At 45.1% G+C, this 17,963-nt stretch overlaps 3 protein-coding genes across 5 annotated transcripts in view; 2 read left to right on the top strand and 1 right to left on the bottom strand.

The window, feature by feature from the left end:
• rgs7a (regulator of G protein signaling 7a) overlaps positions 1 to 11,622 on the top strand; it is a 29,199-nt gene extending 17,577 nt beyond the window's left edge. Inside the window, exons 7-18 of one of the 2 annotated variants that reach the window (XM_028988197.1) lie at positions 3,455 to 3,519; positions 3,777 to 3,853; positions 4,002 to 4,083; positions 6,249 to 6,323; positions 6,424 to 6,522; positions 6,761 to 6,822; positions 7,126 to 7,236; positions 8,388 to 8,513; positions 8,682 to 8,868; positions 8,991 to 9,080; positions 10,404 to 10,441; positions 10,821 to 11,622. In XM_028988197.1, coding sequence (XP_028844030.1) covers positions 3,455 to 3,519; positions 3,777 to 3,853; positions 4,002 to 4,083; positions 6,249 to 6,323; positions 6,424 to 6,522; positions 6,761 to 6,822; positions 7,126 to 7,236; positions 8,388 to 8,513; positions 8,682 to 8,868; positions 8,991 to 9,080; positions 10,404 to 10,424 — 995 coding nt within the window. In that variant the 3' untranslated portion in view covers positions 10,425 to 10,441; positions 10,821 to 11,622. Of the gene's footprint in view, positions 1 to 3,454; positions 3,520 to 3,776; positions 3,854 to 4,001; positions 4,084 to 6,248; positions 6,324 to 6,423; positions 6,523 to 6,760; positions 6,823 to 7,125; positions 7,237 to 8,387; positions 8,514 to 8,681; positions 8,869 to 8,990; positions 10,442 to 10,820 lie in introns of both variants that reach the window. The other variant, XR_003750485.1, reaches the window with a different exon arrangement.
• grem2a (gremlin 2, DAN family BMP antagonist a) lies at positions 10,415 to 17,217 on the top strand. Of its 2 annotated transcripts, XM_028988198.1 has the most exons (3): positions 10,415 to 10,441; positions 10,821 to 10,929; positions 15,443 to 17,217. In XM_028988198.1, the coding sequence occupies exon 3, from the start codon at positions 15,444 to 15,446 to the stop codon at positions 16,020 to 16,022; it is 579 nt and encodes a 192-aa protein (XP_028844031.1). In that variant the 5' UTR covers positions 10,415 to 10,441; positions 10,821 to 10,929; position 15,443; the 3' UTR covers positions 16,023 to 17,217. The 2 variants fall into 2 exon arrangements, with proteins under 2 accessions (XP_028844031.1, XP_028844032.1); XM_028988199.1 differs by lacking the exons at positions 10,415 to 10,441; positions 10,821 to 10,929 and adding an exon at positions 12,850 to 13,299.
• Positions 17,086 to 17,963, bottom strand: part of fmn2a (formin 2a) — a 40,544-nt gene continuing 39,666 nt past the window's right edge. Inside the window, exon 18 of the mRNA XM_028988196.1 lies at positions 17,086 to 17,945. Within this exon, the coding sequence (XP_028844029.1) occupies positions 17,895 to 17,945 (51 nt within the window). The 3' untranslated portion in view covers positions 17,086 to 17,894. The remainder of the gene's footprint in view (positions 17,946 to 17,963) is intronic.

Genomic DNA, 17,963 nt, shown 5'->3' with positions numbered 1-17,963 from the left:
ATGTCAGACCTCTGCGCTTCCTTCCCCCGTAAGTCCGTAGTCGTGACAGAATGCCAGCGACCCACCCAAAAGCGCAGAGGTGGAAAGCAGAGGAGAAGAAACGCCGCGAAGGACGCAGCCCGGCTCGGCGAACGCGGACACCAGGGGAGAGACGCGCCGCCCGTTCTGGTGGAGCGTTTTCTCCCCGAGAAGCCGTGGTACGCGGCGCCGCGTGATGACGTCACCCCCGGGAAACTCCGCGAAACCCGGAAGCGACAACGTCGGCGGGTGAGTGGGCGGAGCGAGGACGTTGGCGTCGGCAGCAGCGAGGAAGTGATGTGGGCAGCGAGCGCAGAAGATGCGACCCCCACGATCTTCAGCATGTCGAGCCAAGAACTCTGCGCTCTGCTGGCCAGGCTCCCCGTGGACTGGGACGACACGGACGACGACGAGAGCACGGGAGACGAGAGTTGGGCTCCGCCCATCGCGCCAGTCTGCGATCGTCGCAAGGTCCGTGGGGACCCACGTCACTTCCAGGGGGGTGAGAAGCGGCAACAACAACGGCGGCGTTCCTCCAGCGAGGAGGTGGGCAGCCTCCAGCCCGAATGGCCAGAGTACTGCCCATGGGAGCTTATCGCGCCATGGGTCCAGGATGTCCGCAGGGTGGACGACCCTTGGAGTCACCGGTGGGAGGACATGGATGACGAAAGCGATGATGACGTGGATTTTCGGTGGGCGGTCGGTGCCGGGATGGCTCCGCCCAGCGTGCGCGTCCGAGATCATCGCGGCGTCCGTGATGACCCATGTGACTTCCGGGGGTACGAGGTTCACACGGACGACGACCAGGATGACGCCGTTTGGGCAGTCGGTGCCGGGATGGCTCCGCCCATCGCGCCCATCCAGGATCGTCACGAGGTCCGTGGAGACCCACGTCCCTCCCAGCAGTGTGAGGAAAGCTGGTGGAAGAGGGCGACGGGAGGTCGCCAGCCAGCAACTGCGCTGCCGGGACTGCCTCGCAGGGAATCCTCCATTCCTGCTCCAGTCGCCGACCCGCCTTCCCTCTGCCCGGACGTTCCCCAGCAAAATGGCAGCGCAGCACCAGCGTCCACACCTGCTGGAGAAGATGTCCACCCCCCTCCACACCACACACCTACCACCATCTCCAGCGACGTGCCCAGCCCCGTGTGGGACAGCCCAATTGTCCCGGGACCCTTCAGTGGGGCAGCAGACACAGACGAGATCACTACCATCCTCAAGTGTCTGACTGGATCAGCATGGGGCTGGAGCACAACCCTCTGGCAGCAGGGAGAGACAGACAGGAGTTTTCGGGACTTCCAACAGAGACTGAGGGCGGAGTTTGATCGGCCTGAGCCAGGGATCGAACTCTGCCCCTCCACCACATCCAGTGCCAGTCAGGATCCGGGGCAAGAAGACCCAGCACTGGTGGGCGACGAGAAGGTCGCTTCTCCCGAGATCCTGGCTGTGCCCCCTGAGGAGGTCCCGGAGAGCCCAGAGAGGGAGCCAGACGACCCTCTCTTCTGTCTGTCTCTGTCTGTGTGTGTCTGTGTGGCATATGTGTCCGTATGTCGCCCCCACTTCCCCTCTTTGTGTCCACCAGATGGCGACCCAGCCGCGGAGCCGAACCCCAGGGAGGAGGTTCCTGACCCGAATGTGCTGGTCCAAGGCGAGGTGGACAAGCCCCAAGGTACCCCTAAGTCCAGCCGGGGGGGGTGCTCCCCCAAAGAATTTTTTGGGGGGGTGCAGTTCGGGTTGGGGACTCCTCCTGAGGGGAGGGGAGGTGGGGAAGCGATGGAGCTGGGTCCTCCGGTAGCCAGTGAGGAGGGCGGGCCAGGCATGGGCCTGCGTCTGCCTCCAGAGGGGTGGAGCGCCATAGAGCCCCCGGGTAGGCATGAGGACCCAGCTGGGACAGGCAGGAAGAGGGCCTGCTTGTCCCAACGGACGCAGAAGGGGCTAGCCGGATGGTCTGGCAATGCCCCCCCCTTGGCACCAGGGCCGTGCAGCGAGAGGGGCTGCATAGTCCCAGAAGGCACCAGCCTGGGGTGCCTGGAACAGTCGCCGGAGGCTCTGGGACAATCTCCCTGCGCGGTGCAGGGGGTGACACAAGACGTGTCAGAGGGGACATGTGGAGACAGGGCCCACACGTACCCAGATGGATCGGCCCTGATTATTGTGTGCAGGTACGGGAGTCCGGGGCCGCCATGCGGGACCACGCCGGGGAGCCAGGCCGAGGGTCCGGGGCCGCCATGCGGGACCACGCCGGGGAGCCAGGCCGAGGGTCCGGGGCCGCCATGCGGGACCACGCCGGGGAGCCAGGCCGAGGGTCCGGGGCCGCCACGCCTGACCACGCCGGGGAGCCAGCCCGAGGCACCGGGGCCGCCACGCCTGACCACGCCGGGGAGCCAGCCCGAGGCACCGGGGCCGCCACGCCTGACCACGCCGGGGAGCCAGCCCGAGGCACCGGGGCCGCCACGCCTGACCACGCCGGGGAGCCAGCCCGAGGCACCGGGGCCGCCACGCCTGACCACGCCGGGGAGCCAGCCCGAGGGACCGGGGCCGCCACGCCTGACCACGCCGGGGAGCCAGCCCGAGGGACCGGGGCCGCCACGCCTGACCACGCCGGGGAGCCAGCCCGAGGGACCGGGGCCGCCACGCCTGACCACGCCGGGGAGCCAGCCCGAGGGACCGGGTCCTCCAAGGGGAGGATACAGCAGGGCAGGAGCCCTGTGGTTGCCGCCGTCCACCCCGCCGCCTCCACTGATGGTACTGTTGGGGCTCCGAGGACGTAGCCCTTGGAGGGGGGGCTCTGTCAGGATTGCCTGCAGCTGGCCTCCACACCTGACTTTAATCCTGACGCCCCATAAATGCCGGAAGTTTCCGCCCGTTCGGGGTCGCTGGCATTTTCGTGAACTCTATGCACGAACTTGACCTTGTTTAGTGTTATGTGTTTTGAGTTCTGGCAATCGCCACACGCCTACGGGTTTGTTTATGTTCTTTATTTAAGTTTAAATCGTTTTCGGCCACCGCGCCAGTCTTTATTTGTATTTCTTTGTTTGTTAATAAAACCCCCTTCCCAGTATGTCAGACCTCTGCGCTTCCTTCCCCCGTAAGTCCGTAGTCGTGACAACCTGAGTCTAACTAAAATGATACAAATTGAGTACAAACTTGACCCAGCTCAGACTAGCTCTAGTCTTTATAGTCTACAGGACTATGCAGAGTTTTAATTATCCTATTGGGCGGGTTAATCTAATTTTGGTAACCTCAACTCAGATGAAACTGTGCAGACCCCCTGCGATCTCTAGCTCCACCCTTTAAAAAAATGCCTTTGCCTGTAAAATTGCTTCTGTCTATGAGGCCTAAAAGCAACAACGAATTCTTTATTAGGTTCAAACACTTGAATCAGATTCTCAGAGTGTGTGGAGTGTAAAATATTCTTGTTTCTCATTCTTTGCTGTAGCTGTGTACCTCTGCAAGAGAACAATGCAAAATAAAGCTCGTCTTGAGCTGGCGGACTATGAGGCGGTAAGAGTTGTTTCTTTTACCTTTTACTTTTTTTTTTTGCTCACCATTTGTTACCTGTTCACCCTGTTGTTCTGTGATACTTTTGTTCCAATATGTATTGATCATAATGTCAGATAATTGAGATTTGTCCTTAGATACACATAATATTTTTGCAGTTTTTTTGTAATAAATGTTGTTGTATGTATTGTAGATATATCAGATACATACATGTTTACAGACACTGTCTCCTTCTTTTGGACATTTGCTGTGCGCTCTAGGAAAGCTTAGCCAGGCTACAGAGAGCCTTTGCCAGGAAATGGGAGTTCATTTTTATGCAAGCTGAAGCTCAAGCAAAGTGAGTGTTCTGGCTCCTAAGGGTGGAGGGCTGCCAGAAGTCTTGTCTTACTCTCACAAAGCCACATTTACGTCCAATTAGTACTGATAAAGACTTTCCTATTACGTAATTAACAATGTGCTTAATCATTTTCTCATTTTCTATTCAGGGTTGACAGGAAGAGAGATAAAATTGAAAGGAAAATTCTTGATAGTCAAGAACGCGCCTTTTGGGATGTACATCGACCAGTGGTATATATATATAAGCATATGTATTTGGTTTAATATACAAAATAATAATAATACTAACAATTTTGTTTAACATACATTTAATACACCTGGAGATCTATGCATGCAACCAGACTATACTTTTTTTTCAAAACAAAGGAGTCAAGATGACTAATGGGCTTTAAAATCTATACCCTCATTAGTTGATCAGTATTAATTTTACACTGCCATCCATAATTATTGGCACCCCTGGTTAAGATGTGTTCTTTTGCTTCTAATAAATTCCGTTTTTTCTAAATAATATAGGACTGGCTGGAATAAGAGATTTGTATTTGTACAAGCTGATGTCAACAGTTCAACACGCCCATTTTTACTTACTGACTAGTGAGAATGGGGCTGCTCTTACTCTCTGGCCCCACACGATGGAGACGGTGCCTAACCGCCCACCTACACTAAACTGTGTTTAACCCCCATGTAACCACTTTGCACAAAATCTTTGCGCTTTTTACTTTACTGCTCTTTTTTTTATACATTGTCTTTCACTCATTTGCACACCTTCACCCTACCAGTTACACATATTTTATGTTAAAGACGTAAAAGTGTATTATTTGGTTATGTTTGCAAAATTTGCATATTGGTTAATTGTATACTTGGAATATTTGCAATACTGTGGTCTGTAGCAGTCACAAAAAGCATTTCACTGTGACAAATAAAATTTGAATTTGAACCACATATCAACATGCAACATTCAACTATTTACATTCAACTCACCCATTTCCTTTTCATAGTTTAGCAAGCCTTTCTCCAAAGTGAAGGCTGATAATTAACACAGTTCCCACTAAAAGTGAATGTAAATATTAACACCGTAATACCTTTTTTATGTTTGTGTCTGAAATAAATGTATCTGGTGCTGACCCAGCCTGTCTGACAAATTTTAAAAGTCAATGTGACCCCCTGAGCTTAAAATGTTGCCGAACTCTGGTCTAAATCATAAAGCATCCTGGGTCCTCTCCTCCTCACTCTCCTCTTCAGCTCACTCCACAGGCTTTCAATGGGGTTTAGGTCAGGGAACTGAGATGGCCATGGGAGGAGCTTGATTCTGTGTCTGGTGTCTTGTTTAGAGTCATTATCTTGCTGAAAGACCCAGTGTCAACTCATCTTCAGCTTTCAGCCCTGGAATATCCTGGAATTTCAAAGCATTCATGATGCCATTCACCCTAACAAGCTTCTGAGGAGAAACAGGCCCACAGCATCACCCCATACTTCACAATGGGCATGAGTTGTTTTCTGCATACTCATCTTATGTGTTCCTCCACTTAGATTGTTTGTTACCAAAAAGCTCTATCTTGGTCTCATCTGAACAAAGCAAATGATCCCACTTGAAGCCCCAATACTGCTCAGTTTCAGTTTATGATTGTGAGTGAGAAAAGTTTTTTTTCTGTGAATGCCTCCCAAACAGCTTGTTGGCATGTAGATGGTTGTTTTGAAGAAATTGTGATGCTACCATTTGTTGCAATTCTTTAACAGTGAGCTTTCATACAGAACTTACCATCGTCCTCACTGTGTCCAGACATAATCAACTCGTCAAGGCTTGTTGACCTCTGTTGCAGTTGTTATGAACCTCTTGATGATTCCTCTGACTGTAGATACACCTGCCTTACTTGAATGGTGTGTTCCTTGTCTTTCCCTTGGGGAAGAGCAGATAAGAGAAATGGCCTCTGTGTCATGTTATATTTATATCCCAGGGAAACAAGAAGTGATGAAATACTAATTAAATTTTTCTAGATACTCTGATCAACTTTGTAAAACTACTGTAGAACTGACAGAAATTCTTTAATTACTTTTATTTCCTAGGCATTGTTAGGGGTGCCAATAATTGTGGAACAGGTTATTGTATGGAAAACAATTATTTCTTAGTCAGGGATTTTTTTATCCCCCTTAAAAAGTTGAAGGGTACATTTTCAATAATTTTCAGTGTGAGAGTAAGCTTCTGCAATAACAATTGAATTTAACATATTTTAACCAGTGGTGGCAATAATCATAGAGGGCAGTGTATCAGTATTATCAGTACAGAAAAGCAGCTTATCTAAATGCAATTGTTATGAACAGCAGTTAATAGGAAAAATAAATATACTTTAATCATATAGAAATTAATTTGCTGTCGTAACTGTGTTTATACATTATTGCAGCCTGGTTGTGTGAACACAACAGAAGTTGACATTAAAAAGTCATCGAGGATGAAGAATCCCCACAAAACCAGAAAGGTAAAACTGATTGCTGTAGATGTACGGATGTGTCAGTTTCTGTGTGGGTATGTGTTGTATACGTTGTATCATCTTAATTATTTCATTGTGTGTGTTTCAGTCTGTATACGGTCTTCAAAATGATGTACGTAGTCAAAGTCCCACCCATGCACCAGTCCCTGAAGTCAAACAACCAACTATGGAAGAACTTCAACAGCAGGTATGTGATATAAAGCTGTCATTGCTCTCAGTTGTTTGGTATTGTCCGATTTATGCTCTGTATTCATTCTATTTAATTAAATCTATCCCATCATGCAAAATGAAAGTGTTCAACATTTTACGACTGTATCAGAATACTCAGAGAGAGCAACAGGTTTCACTTTTTCTGTGTTTCCTGAAGCAGATATCATTCTTATGATTGGAAATGTGTTTCTTTTTTATTAATTTGATCTTTTCAGATCAAGTTTTGGCAGGCACAGTTAGACCGGCACCGATTGAAGATGTCTAAGGTTGCTGAGAGGTGAGTGGTTATGTTCTTTTTTGTTGATGTAACCTGACTTTAATTACTTATATTTAAATGTTTTGTTTATTAGTGTTCAATATTCCATTGACATTTGGGCTTTTTACTGTACCACTTTCATGCATCTCTAAATGTGTGTATGGAAAAGTAAATCACAATATCCTAATATATGTATGTCTTATATATGTGAGCTGCAATATTGCAGTTAACCTTTATCAATTAAAACTAATTTACAAGTAAATATATGATTGATTGGTCGATTGATTGATGGACTTTTTAATCTTGTTTATTTTTGACTTGAAGTTTGCTGGGGTACACAGAACAATATGCAGACTATGACCCCTTCCTTACCATCCCTGAACCCTCCAACCCCTGGGTCTCAGATGACACCACATTCTGGGAGCTTGAGGCCAGGTAAATATCTTCCATTCACTCACCCACTCCACACAAAGACATCACAGTCTAAATACAGTATAAGTGGAAAAAACATTGTTCTCCTGTTATGGGCAACAATCATTTTATTCCCTTTTTATTTTAGTTTTAACTTGAGTAATTGTGCTTGTGTTATATTTTTATGCACTGAGCAATTGCTGCTAAAATTTTCATTGTAAATGCTTCAGTGCTACAATGACAAAAAGGAGAGAGAATGAAAGAAATTGGAATTTATTACTAAATGTTGAGCCCAACAATGTGATTAATCGTGATTAATCACAGACACTAATGTGATTAAAATATTTAATCATTGCCCAGCACTAATTATATATATATGTTTGTGTGTGTGTGTGTGTGTGTGTGTGTGTGTGTGTGTGTGCGCGCGTAAAGGTAACACTTTTTGGTGAATGCGTGCACATACAGACACAATTGTGTGGGATTTGCATGTGAGTCATGCAGAACAGGAGCATTATGTAAATAAGCACACCTAAATGTCCTGCCATTTAACAAAAATACTCAAGGTATTCTGAAATGCGTATTTTTGTGATGGGGGTGGAGGTGGCCTGTGACTGTTTGTACATCAGTGTCATGCTGTAGATGGATTAAAGGGATTTCAAGTGCATTTTCTAGCACTTCAGCCATAACTTTCAATCATCTATCAACATGGCCAATTGCAATCACATTTACATAATATATGGAAATGTACCCACATCAAGAATTTTGTCCACGCCTTGAAATATTTTTTTTATAATCTTTTGTAGAAATGCCATTTTATTTGCAATTTTCTGCTGTCAGAAAAGCAATGAAATAACAGACAACAGTGGTCATTTTGTAAGAAATTTGTATTTCTCTATTGTGTCTATTCAAAATGAAGAAGCTGTGGCCAGTGTGTGTTCCTATATGCATGTATGTATTGTGGGTGGGTGGTAGTAGCCTAGTGGGTAACACACTCACCTGTGAACCAGAAGACCCAGGTTCAAATCCCACTTACTACCATTGTGTCCCTGAGCAAGACACTTAACCCTAAGTTGCTCCAGGGGGACTGTCCCTGTAATACTGGATAAGGGCGTCTGATAAATGCTGTAAATGTAAATGTAAATATTTGACTGTATGTGTGTTTGTGTGTGTTTCAGTATGGAGCCCAGCCAGCAGCGGGTGAGGCGTTGGGGCTTCGGGATCAATGAGGCACTAAAAGACCCTGCTGGTCGAGAACAGTTCCTCAAGTTCTTGGAGTCTGAATTCAGCTCAGAGAACCTGATGTATGAAAGATGATTTACCTGCGTGCACTGAAACTCTTTCAGCAAATACAATACCTCCCCCTGGTGGTCTTATTACAATATTGCATAAAGTGAAATATTTGTAATATAATTAATTTTGTTGTTCATCACATCCCATCCATACACACATGAACACACATACACACACAGGTTCTGGCTGGAGGTGCAGGAGCTGAAACGGAGGCCAATTCGGGAGGTGCCATCAAAGGTGCAGGGGATCTGGCAGGAATTTCTTGCTGTCGGAGCACCAAATGCAATCAATCTCGACTCCAGGAGCTATGATAAGACCACCCACAATGTCAAAGACCCTGGGCGGTACACTTTTGAGGACGCACAGGTATGCAGTTAAATGATTAATTGGTTGCAATGTTAGCATGTGAAAGTAAGCTGAAGGTGATCTTGTTATTTAATCATTTAATTGAATTGTTCTATATATTTCTCAAATACGTGTTTGGACAGGAGCATATTTACAAGCTGATGAAGAGTGACTCTTACAGCCGATTCATCAGGTCTAGTGCCTACCAGGAACTCCTGCAAGCCAAGAAAAAGGTAATGACTTACAGCCCGAAAGTGACCTGCATTTGAGCTCCCTTCTGGATCTGTGGCCTTCTCAGTTGCCCTTTACACCAGACGTCCCAGCCCAGGAGATCCTTGGAAAATGGGCCCTTCTGGTGGACTTTCTTTTAGCTTTGGGGACTATTAGGACTTGCTACTGACTCATGCATCAGAGAAGTACTGAACATTATGAGCATTCACTGACCCATTACTCACAAAAGTACCACAAGAGGTGTCTGAACATTACATATCACAGTTGCTATTATATTGGCCTTTGATTAACAGCTTTGTTGTTACGGTGCTGGCATTTTATTGTTTGTTATTAAAAGGCACTAATTTCAGACTAGAGTGTGGAGCATGTTCGCTTGTGTAACGTCACATGAGCCGTCAGCATTTACGTAAATATAAAGAGGAACTTGTCAGTCATGTCAGTCTTCTCCCATTTTAAACTTTAAAGTTTCTCTTCTCTTTCTCTTCTTCATTTATCTATTTATGGAAATCCTGAGGATTCCTTTGACTTTAGACTAGCGAACAAGCCCCATGTTTAGAACATAGGGCTCCTTAGGGCATCTATACATTAATGAATGCATGAACCTACCAAAGCTTTATTATCATCCCCATAATTTTTGCTCTTCATTTTTTTCTTTATACTCTGTTGCAGCTGGCAACATATATTGTACTGTGCGTTTATCTATATCAACTAAAACTTGAATAAAATGAATCAAACGTCAAGTTGAGATTCCATATACATTTTTTAAGCAGTTTATGTTGTCAGATGTAACACCCACCCACTTTTTTAGTCTTTTCTCTCGGCATCACATACTGCCGGATCCTTTTTTTCTTTCTGTGTCTGTTCTCTTTTGGTTGCGTGTGTGTGTGTTTTTTTTTTTTTATTTTTTGCCAAACGCATAGGACTGCAGAACCTCATTTGCGAATTCATAAGTGGTAAGTGAACACACCTTTAGTCTATGGCTGGTCTTTCCATCCAATCAGGTGCCACTCTGGTCAGATAAAGCCTGCATAAATGCTTTATCCTTCCCCAGTCCCATGTTGTGTTATTTTTAATCTCCATGGCAACACGGTCATTTCATCTGAGGTTTTACTCAAATTAAAGGACTCTTCCCACCTCTTTCCTGTCCTCCTATCCTCAGTGGTGTTTTAATAGCTCTGGTCTAAAATATGACCTTGAAATGACATCTTGACAACTTAACTGGAAATCTGAATAATGGAACCTACTGATTATGCTGTAAATAATGTATATGAGACCAATATGTTAGATGTGAGTCACCTCATTCTTCATTCTCTGCTTGTCTACAGAAAAGTAAGAACTTGTTCTGAAAGAGAAATACTTCCAGGTAATTTTTCCCTATGCTGGTGAATTACTATGAATATCTATGCTTTGTTTTTTTGGTGTGTCCCTGTTAGTGAAAAAGACTAAATTACTAACATAATGTTAATCTCCATGCATGTATTACATTATTAATATGTGATTGTAGGTGTTTCCCGTTTATTGCGCTTATTGACATGGTCAGACCTGTTCCAATACCTGGCAGGCAGTGAGGTTTTGAATGCTGTTGTACCCTCGTTGCCCACCGGGTGCCAGTGTTGTTTTCTCACAGCCATTTATGTGGATGATTACTGTGTTGCAATGATTGTCACTACACTTTAAGATGTAATGACGAGGCCACAAAATATTCTGACATCCGCATCAAACATTCTGTTTCTCTATTTTAGGTGAACTCTCACCTCAGAAGGGTCGTCTGCTCTTGTGCAATCAGGCTGAAAAGGACTCTGTTGGGGTTGATCCTAATGGATGAAGACTGTCTTTATTCCATCTCATCTGGTTGGTCAATAAACACAAACACTTTGTGCCAAACCAGATGCTGCGTGTCAAAGGGACAGATTTTTAGTATCCTGAAAAAAAAGATCTTTTGGAGCCATTTCAGGGGACATTTTTAAAACTTGGACAATGCTAGTGTCAAAACCAGTCTGATGTCTTTGTCACTTCCTTGTATACTGAATGCATTTAATAACAGCCTTATTCAGCTCTCCCGACAGATGAATACATAAGGGAAATGCAGAAAGTGCTTTACCGTACTTTACTGACTGAAATAGACAAAATAGCAGATGTGGGGAAAAGTGACATATTATTTTGCATCAAGTTTGTTGCACTATTAAAGCAAACAGATTTAGCACAGTTTTCCCTAGCACTTGTGGAGTCACTAAAATGCCACTGAAATGGCCAAAATGGCCAGTGAACAGGTTGTATCTTGTCCTATGTAGTCTTGTTAATCTGTTGTGCATTTATTTTTATACCATGTTATAAAAAATATTAAAGCCAGCGACTTACCTGAAGGTGTGATAACATTTCTTCCCAAGGGACCTCCGGAAAATAGCAAAAGTGCTTAAAGGCATTCTCTGTGCAATTGCCGTAAAATATTTTTTTTGTCTGCCAATGCCATGTACAGCCACAAGATGGAACTTGTGTTTTTTTATGTGACATTTCAGAATAAACTAAACACTGTTAGGACCATAAGACTGAACATTAAAACCTCATTATTTAGTTACATTGGATCTAAATGGTACAAAGCTGATGTGTTGGAAACAAAACAAAACAAAAAATCTGAGCGACTTCTGTACAAACAGTGAGTGTACAAGTCTGTGTTCCAGTTACTATTCACTTGAAAATCCAACTTGCCTCTTACAGGACTTTGTGGCATGAGGGGGGTTCTACAAAATATATGACAGGTGGTTTTGGCTGTTTGAACCATAAAGTTGCATTAAAATGTGATTAATTGCAAAAAAATATGATTAATGTATGGCTTTCAGAGTATTCTCATGGCTCTGTTCACCAAAAAGTATTGATCAAGTCTGCCCAGAGTATTCATCGCTTTGAATGTGTTTGAACAATTTGAAGTTTGTGCCTTCCTGGTTAAAACTTATTTCACTTCCGTGACTAATAAGATTTGAGATAAAAGTTACTGGACATAAATTTCAGATGTTGTTATTGCAGCTAAGAAGGAGCGCTGACAGGGAAGTAAACACAGAGATCTAGCAGAGATCTAGCACTCTCCTTCTGAGCTCGCAGCAGGGTAGCTGCTGGCCCCGGTCCTGGTGGTTAGGGCTGTGTTGATAATCTCCGAGTTCAAGTCAGACGGTTTAAAAAATGACGAAGGCATTTGTTACGGTCAGAAGATCCCAGTGCAGCGCCAGGCCTTTTCAGTAGTGGTCTGTGGAAAAGCAGGAATGTTTGTATGTTTGTGCTGCGTGCTGTTCCATGTATGGTGCTGAAGAGGCAGCAGAGTTGATGTGGTGGTCGAAACCAGTCTGAGCTCGGAACCGCGAGGACAGAAGAATGAGCAGGATCAAAAAGGATCAAACGGGAACAGAACAGAATGACCTCTGGAGCATGGCTAATGGACGGGTTCCGGAATTCGGGATGCTGGAGAGGCGAAGAACCTGAACTCCATAATAAAACTGCCCCTGTCACTCCACATTATGGCTGCATTTGTGCAGGAACGGAAGCACCAGAGGCGATGAAAGTGATGAAAATGCATGATGGAGAGAATTTAAATGGGACGGGTCATTAGAGAGAGATGTGATAGAGGGACTGGTTTAGAACATTGAACATTTGGATTAGTGGGGCGCATGAGTGAAGGTGAATGACTGGCAGGTCGATGTGTTTAAAATGCTACAAGTCTGAGTAACTGTGGAGGCAGAGGGAGGGTGGGTCATAGTCTGAAGAGAGAGAGAATGAGGGAAAGAGGGAGGGACAGAAGTACTGTAAGGGAGAGGAAAGTGTAAGAGTGACAGAAGAAAAAGCGAGACTGAGACGGTACAGAGATCAACTGCAACAGCAATTTCACTGGAGAGAAGAATTCTCATGGAGAAGAGCTAATGCTTTGCTGATGCCAGAAAACTGCAGATGACTGGAAGTAGAGGGGAAATTCACGAGTTCCCAGATGACTCTCAGCGTCCCACAGACCCACAGATCTCCACTGTTCTGCAGTTAACCCAAAAGTGACAGGAGAGGAACCAGAGGAACAGCAGGAGAAGTGGAGGACACAGCGGTGTCTCTTCCGATGGCTGCCAACACCTTACCCTCCACAGGAGCCTGCTGCTGGAAGAGCTACCATTTGCACCTTTAACCCTGCCCTCACCGTGACCCCCTGACCCCCTGGCCCTTTACTCTCCTCGAGCCCTGAATCTGCAGGTAAACTAATCCTTTATACAGCTTTACAATAACATGGCATTATGGGCATTAGTAAAATAATTTGCCTTTAATAAATCGCCTAGAATAAGATGTAATACAGTGGCAATTCTCAAAAAAAGCCAAAACGTATTTTAGGAATACACATTTCTCTTCATATGATTTACTGCATTAGTTACTGTATCAGCATACGCTACTTGCTGACCGGGAGAGGGAGAGTCGGGTAGTCTCTAGGTGAGGGTCATGTTGAATCTTCTTGGGCTGAGGCTATGAAGTTCAGGTCCAGATACTTCTGTCCTATACCAGCTCAGCCTAGAAAGCCCATGAAGATTAAAGCTATCAGAAAATTACATGGTGTGAATTGAGCAAAAACATCACAAATGTGTGTGTGTGGGAGACTGTGTGGGTGGGTGGGGGGTGTCATACAAATGCCTCAGGCTTTTGTTGTTAAATGACATGCCCATCACTAGCAGGCTGTACAGAGTCATCGCTGTGAGTGTTATAATTGGTGTGATGAGTTCCAAGAGGAAGTGTAGTGTCACAATGTTGATCGCTTGGCGCCGGGGTGAGTTCTGTCTGTCTCTATGGTGGTTCTCTGGAAGTATACAGATGCCTTCCATACATGTAAAAGAGGCGGTAATCCATTTTTTTCTATGAGAAGAAACACTTTTCTTAAGAAATTACTTCTTAAAATGCCATAAATACATTTGAATGATTCTATAAGTTAATATAAAAAGAAAAAAAGAAATAATAATGTGTATTCAGAATAGTGAATATATACACACACTCACACACACAAAACCAGTCACACACTCTACCAGACACACCTACTAATTTGTGGGCGTTGCATTTTTTATATTATAGAACGTTGGTTTCTCTCCACCACCTTAAGTCACACAAGGATGGCTTCAAACTGTCCTGAAGATTTATGCTGAACTCTTATCTTATTGTTAATCAGCATCATGAAGATAATGACAATAGTGAACACAGCAGCCACAAAGGTAAAAAGAAGCGACTCCAGTGAAAAAAACTCCACCAGCTGCTACACTGGATTTTTCAAGATGGCTCCATCTTAGTCCCCACAACTGCCAAAGAGTAGGTGTGAAGGGCTGTTTGTGTGGTGAAGTGAGAGTAATGGCAGAGTAAAAGAACGTTTATTTTCGTGCATGCACTCTCGGAACGCCATTATCACTATCCTGCCAATTTGTCTCCCCCGTGTGTGTGTGTGTGTGTGTTACACAGAGATTTATGGTCGTGCTCACTGGCCTTTACTGCACTGAGAACCAGGAGACGCAGCCTGAGCAGGAACAGGAAGTTCATCGCCATGAACTTCAGGGTTGGTGCGTTTGCCAATGGAAACCCCGTAGGGGGACATGGGCTTCGCTTTTATGTGTGGGACAGTGTGGGAAGGCGTTTTGTGTGGCTGTTAGAGCTCAGACAGGCTTATCAGACTGACTCTGCGGTCTCCTTTGGGTTGTTGCTTGGTCAGGCTGTGGTCAGGGTGAGGGTGGAAAAGTTTCCATCCTGCACTTTAATGGTATTCACATGGCCCGGGCTGCACAGAGCCTGTTTACATACATGCAGCATAGCTGCGCGACTCGAGTAAGCAAACGGCTAATTATTTTACCCTGTGACGGGAGCAATAAAGCCGGCTTCTCCTCCGGTGGGGTTCCCTTTGATGGGCGCTGCTGTTTGTTGTTGCAGGCTTTCTGGAGCTGACAAAGCCACACACACAAGTAATGATTCAGAAACGTGGATAAGTGATGCCCGGAACTCAAGTCTCGCTCTGTCATTCCATACCGTGGAGAGAGCGAGAACGGCGGTGCAGACGTTTACACTTTTTGACAGTGGGACGAAGGGTGGCATGAAGCAAGCTTTAAAAAGAGACAGGCCAAGGCCAAGGCCCAAGAGACTAAACGTAACAGAACGCGTTCTGCTGGCCAACCGATCCTGAACTCACCACGAGAAAACAGATCCATCATAAACACGCGAGGGCCAGCTTTTTCTGGGCCGGCATCCTTCGTCACGTCACCTTAACTTAAAAAGCTCTGCTGTTTAGAACCATTCTTCTGCTTTTGTGCCAGTAGAAAAGAGCTGCATTGCTCATGCTGATTTGTTCCCCCACTCTTTTTCCCCTTTTCTACAGAATGTTCTGGAAGTTGACTTTACTTGCTCTCATGGCATGGACCCTGTGCGTCACTGTAGACTCCAGAAAGTCCAGGGGTCCTCAGGGCTCAATTCCCTCCCCATTCAAGCTGAAAGGCAACATGCTGCTGCCCCTGTCGTCCCAGCAACCGTCACCTAAGGGCCAGTCGAAGGGGAAGCAGGACGTGCTGGCCTCCAGCCATGAGGCGCTGGTGGTGACAGAGCGGAAGTACCTCCGGAGCGACTGGTGCAAGACGCAGCCGCTGCGGCAGACGGTGAGCGAGGAGGGCTGTGTGAGCCGCACGGTGGTCAACCGTTTCTGCTACGGCCAGTGCAACTCGTTTTACATCCCGCGCCACGTCCACGCCCCCTCCACTTCCCCCCGCTCCCAGCGGCACCAGCGCGGGCAGCCCGTCCATGGCGCCTCCTTCCAGTCCTGCGCCTTCTGCCGGCCGCACAGGGTCACCACGCTCACCCTGCGCCTACACTGCCCTGGCCTGGACCCGCCATTCCGCCACCGGAAGGTCCAGCGCGTCAAACAGTGCCGCTGTGTGTCGGTCAGCGTGAACAACACACACTGAGGCCCAACCAACATTAAATCACCTGACCAAGGACCTGCTCTCCTCTTAAAACCACACGAGTGACGGGATTTTTACTTCCCATTTGAGCGCAGCAATGCCCGGGTTGGACTGGACAACTGAGTAAGGCTCTGTTGTAATGCTATGGATTAATAACAAAGGGTTTTCAAAAGGACTTTTTTTAAAGGCGTAGTTTAGCAGGATAAAATAATGCATCTTTGGATTAACGCCGCACCTCTCTGTCAGAACGTGGGGAGGATATGCTGGACGTCACAGTGTGCAGGAGACATATTCGTCCGGTTTCATCCATCAGTGCATGAATTCCATGGTGTAGAGGGACTCAGTATGAACTGTAATAAGCCTCATCTAATCAGAAAAAATGTCAGTAGATCACAGATGATTGTATGAGTGTATGTGTGTATATAACAACACAGTATTTATCAGAAATATCAAATATATTAGATAATACATTTTGTATGATAAAGTACCAAACAGCGAAATATATATTTTCAAAGTTAAAAATATGGTTTCTATAATAAATTTATTCTACGTTTCATTCTGGTTGCTTTCTGAGGGACTTCTGCTTTCACTGGCAGTAATGAGATGCAGCACACCAAAGCGATGAACTTAATTTATTCAAAATAAATGCCATTCTTTCATTTTGACAACAAGGGATCTTAATCTGGTTCAGTGTTTGTTAAGGAATAACAAAGGAAGTTGAGGATTTAACAATACTAACAAAATCGAAATACTACTGGTTATCTACAAAAAAACCAAACAAAAACCCATTTTTCAAGAGTATGTATACACTAACAAGAACATTGTAATTAACTATATTATATATTTTTAAATACGTATTTTTTTAAAAATTGAAATTTAGGCCAATATTTGCAGTATGTGCTGGCAGATAACTATTCCACATCTAGTTCTGCATGATCATTTCACTCCAATGCATCTCTTTAAATACAATTCTGACTTGTTCATGCTGGAAGCATCACTGCTGCCTGAATAGTGTCGGTAAAGTACGGTTGGGTAATGGATGGAAGAATTTCATTGTGGAAGCACAGGTTTTAACAGGTTTTATTGTTGGAACAGCAATAAATATAAATTGCATATAATACTATGGAGGCTGTGCTTGACCAAAAGCAGTCCCTCTGTATTATTAATTAAAACATTTTTTGTTTGTTTGTAATCATAACTTCCTTTTTAGTCTATGGTCTTATATTGAGAGGCGCGCACACACACACACACACACACACACACACACACACACACACACACACACGTGAAGCACTTTAATGTGGATAAAATCACTCAACAAAATGATTGTCATTGTTGGGGGTTTAGTTCTATACTATAAAACCATACCATTTCTTCCCCCTTTATTAAATTTCAGAGAAATCCTGAGCTCCTCGTTGCCCCTTGACATCACAAGTGCTCCTGCAGAAGTGGCCGTGGCGATGAGTGTGCTGTAAGGCACTTCCAGCTCATTACATAGATGAACTAAAGTGGTCATGAGTTTGATGAAATCCTACTGGGGTCTGTCAACACGTAATTTATTCTGACAAAAACCCTCTGAGCTCATGTAGCTTTCAGCGGCCAGTTAGTTTAATGGTCTTGACCAGAATGAACTGGGATCAGTGCGGAATGGACTGTGGGTATCATTGTGCTTCTTCTCGTCAGTTAAAATGAAGGCTTTGTCACATAAAAAAAAAACTGAACTTTTTGTTTTATGGAATAATATTTTTGCATGGAATGATAACAGCTGGTTATGGAGAATTGGCTACATTTCCCGTTTGATTGTCATTGAACAATGGCTTCTACTCATTTACAAAAGAAGAAGAAGAAGACCCTTCACGGGTTATTATTTGTTTTCTACACCACCTCACTGCAGCTCCTTTCAATCTTCCGACTCAGTTTGGCTTTCTGTGGAGCAGAAATGAT

This window comes from Denticeps clupeoides, chromosome 8 (genome assembly GCF_900700375.1).
Source record: "Denticeps clupeoides chromosome 8, fDenClu1.1, whole genome shotgun sequence".
NCBI classification, from domain to species: Eukaryota; Metazoa; Chordata; class Actinopteri; order Clupeiformes; family Denticipitidae; genus Denticeps; species Denticeps clupeoides.
The sequence above is the reverse complement of the archived record's forward strand: the minus strand, read 5'-3'. Positions and strand labels throughout refer to the sequence as shown.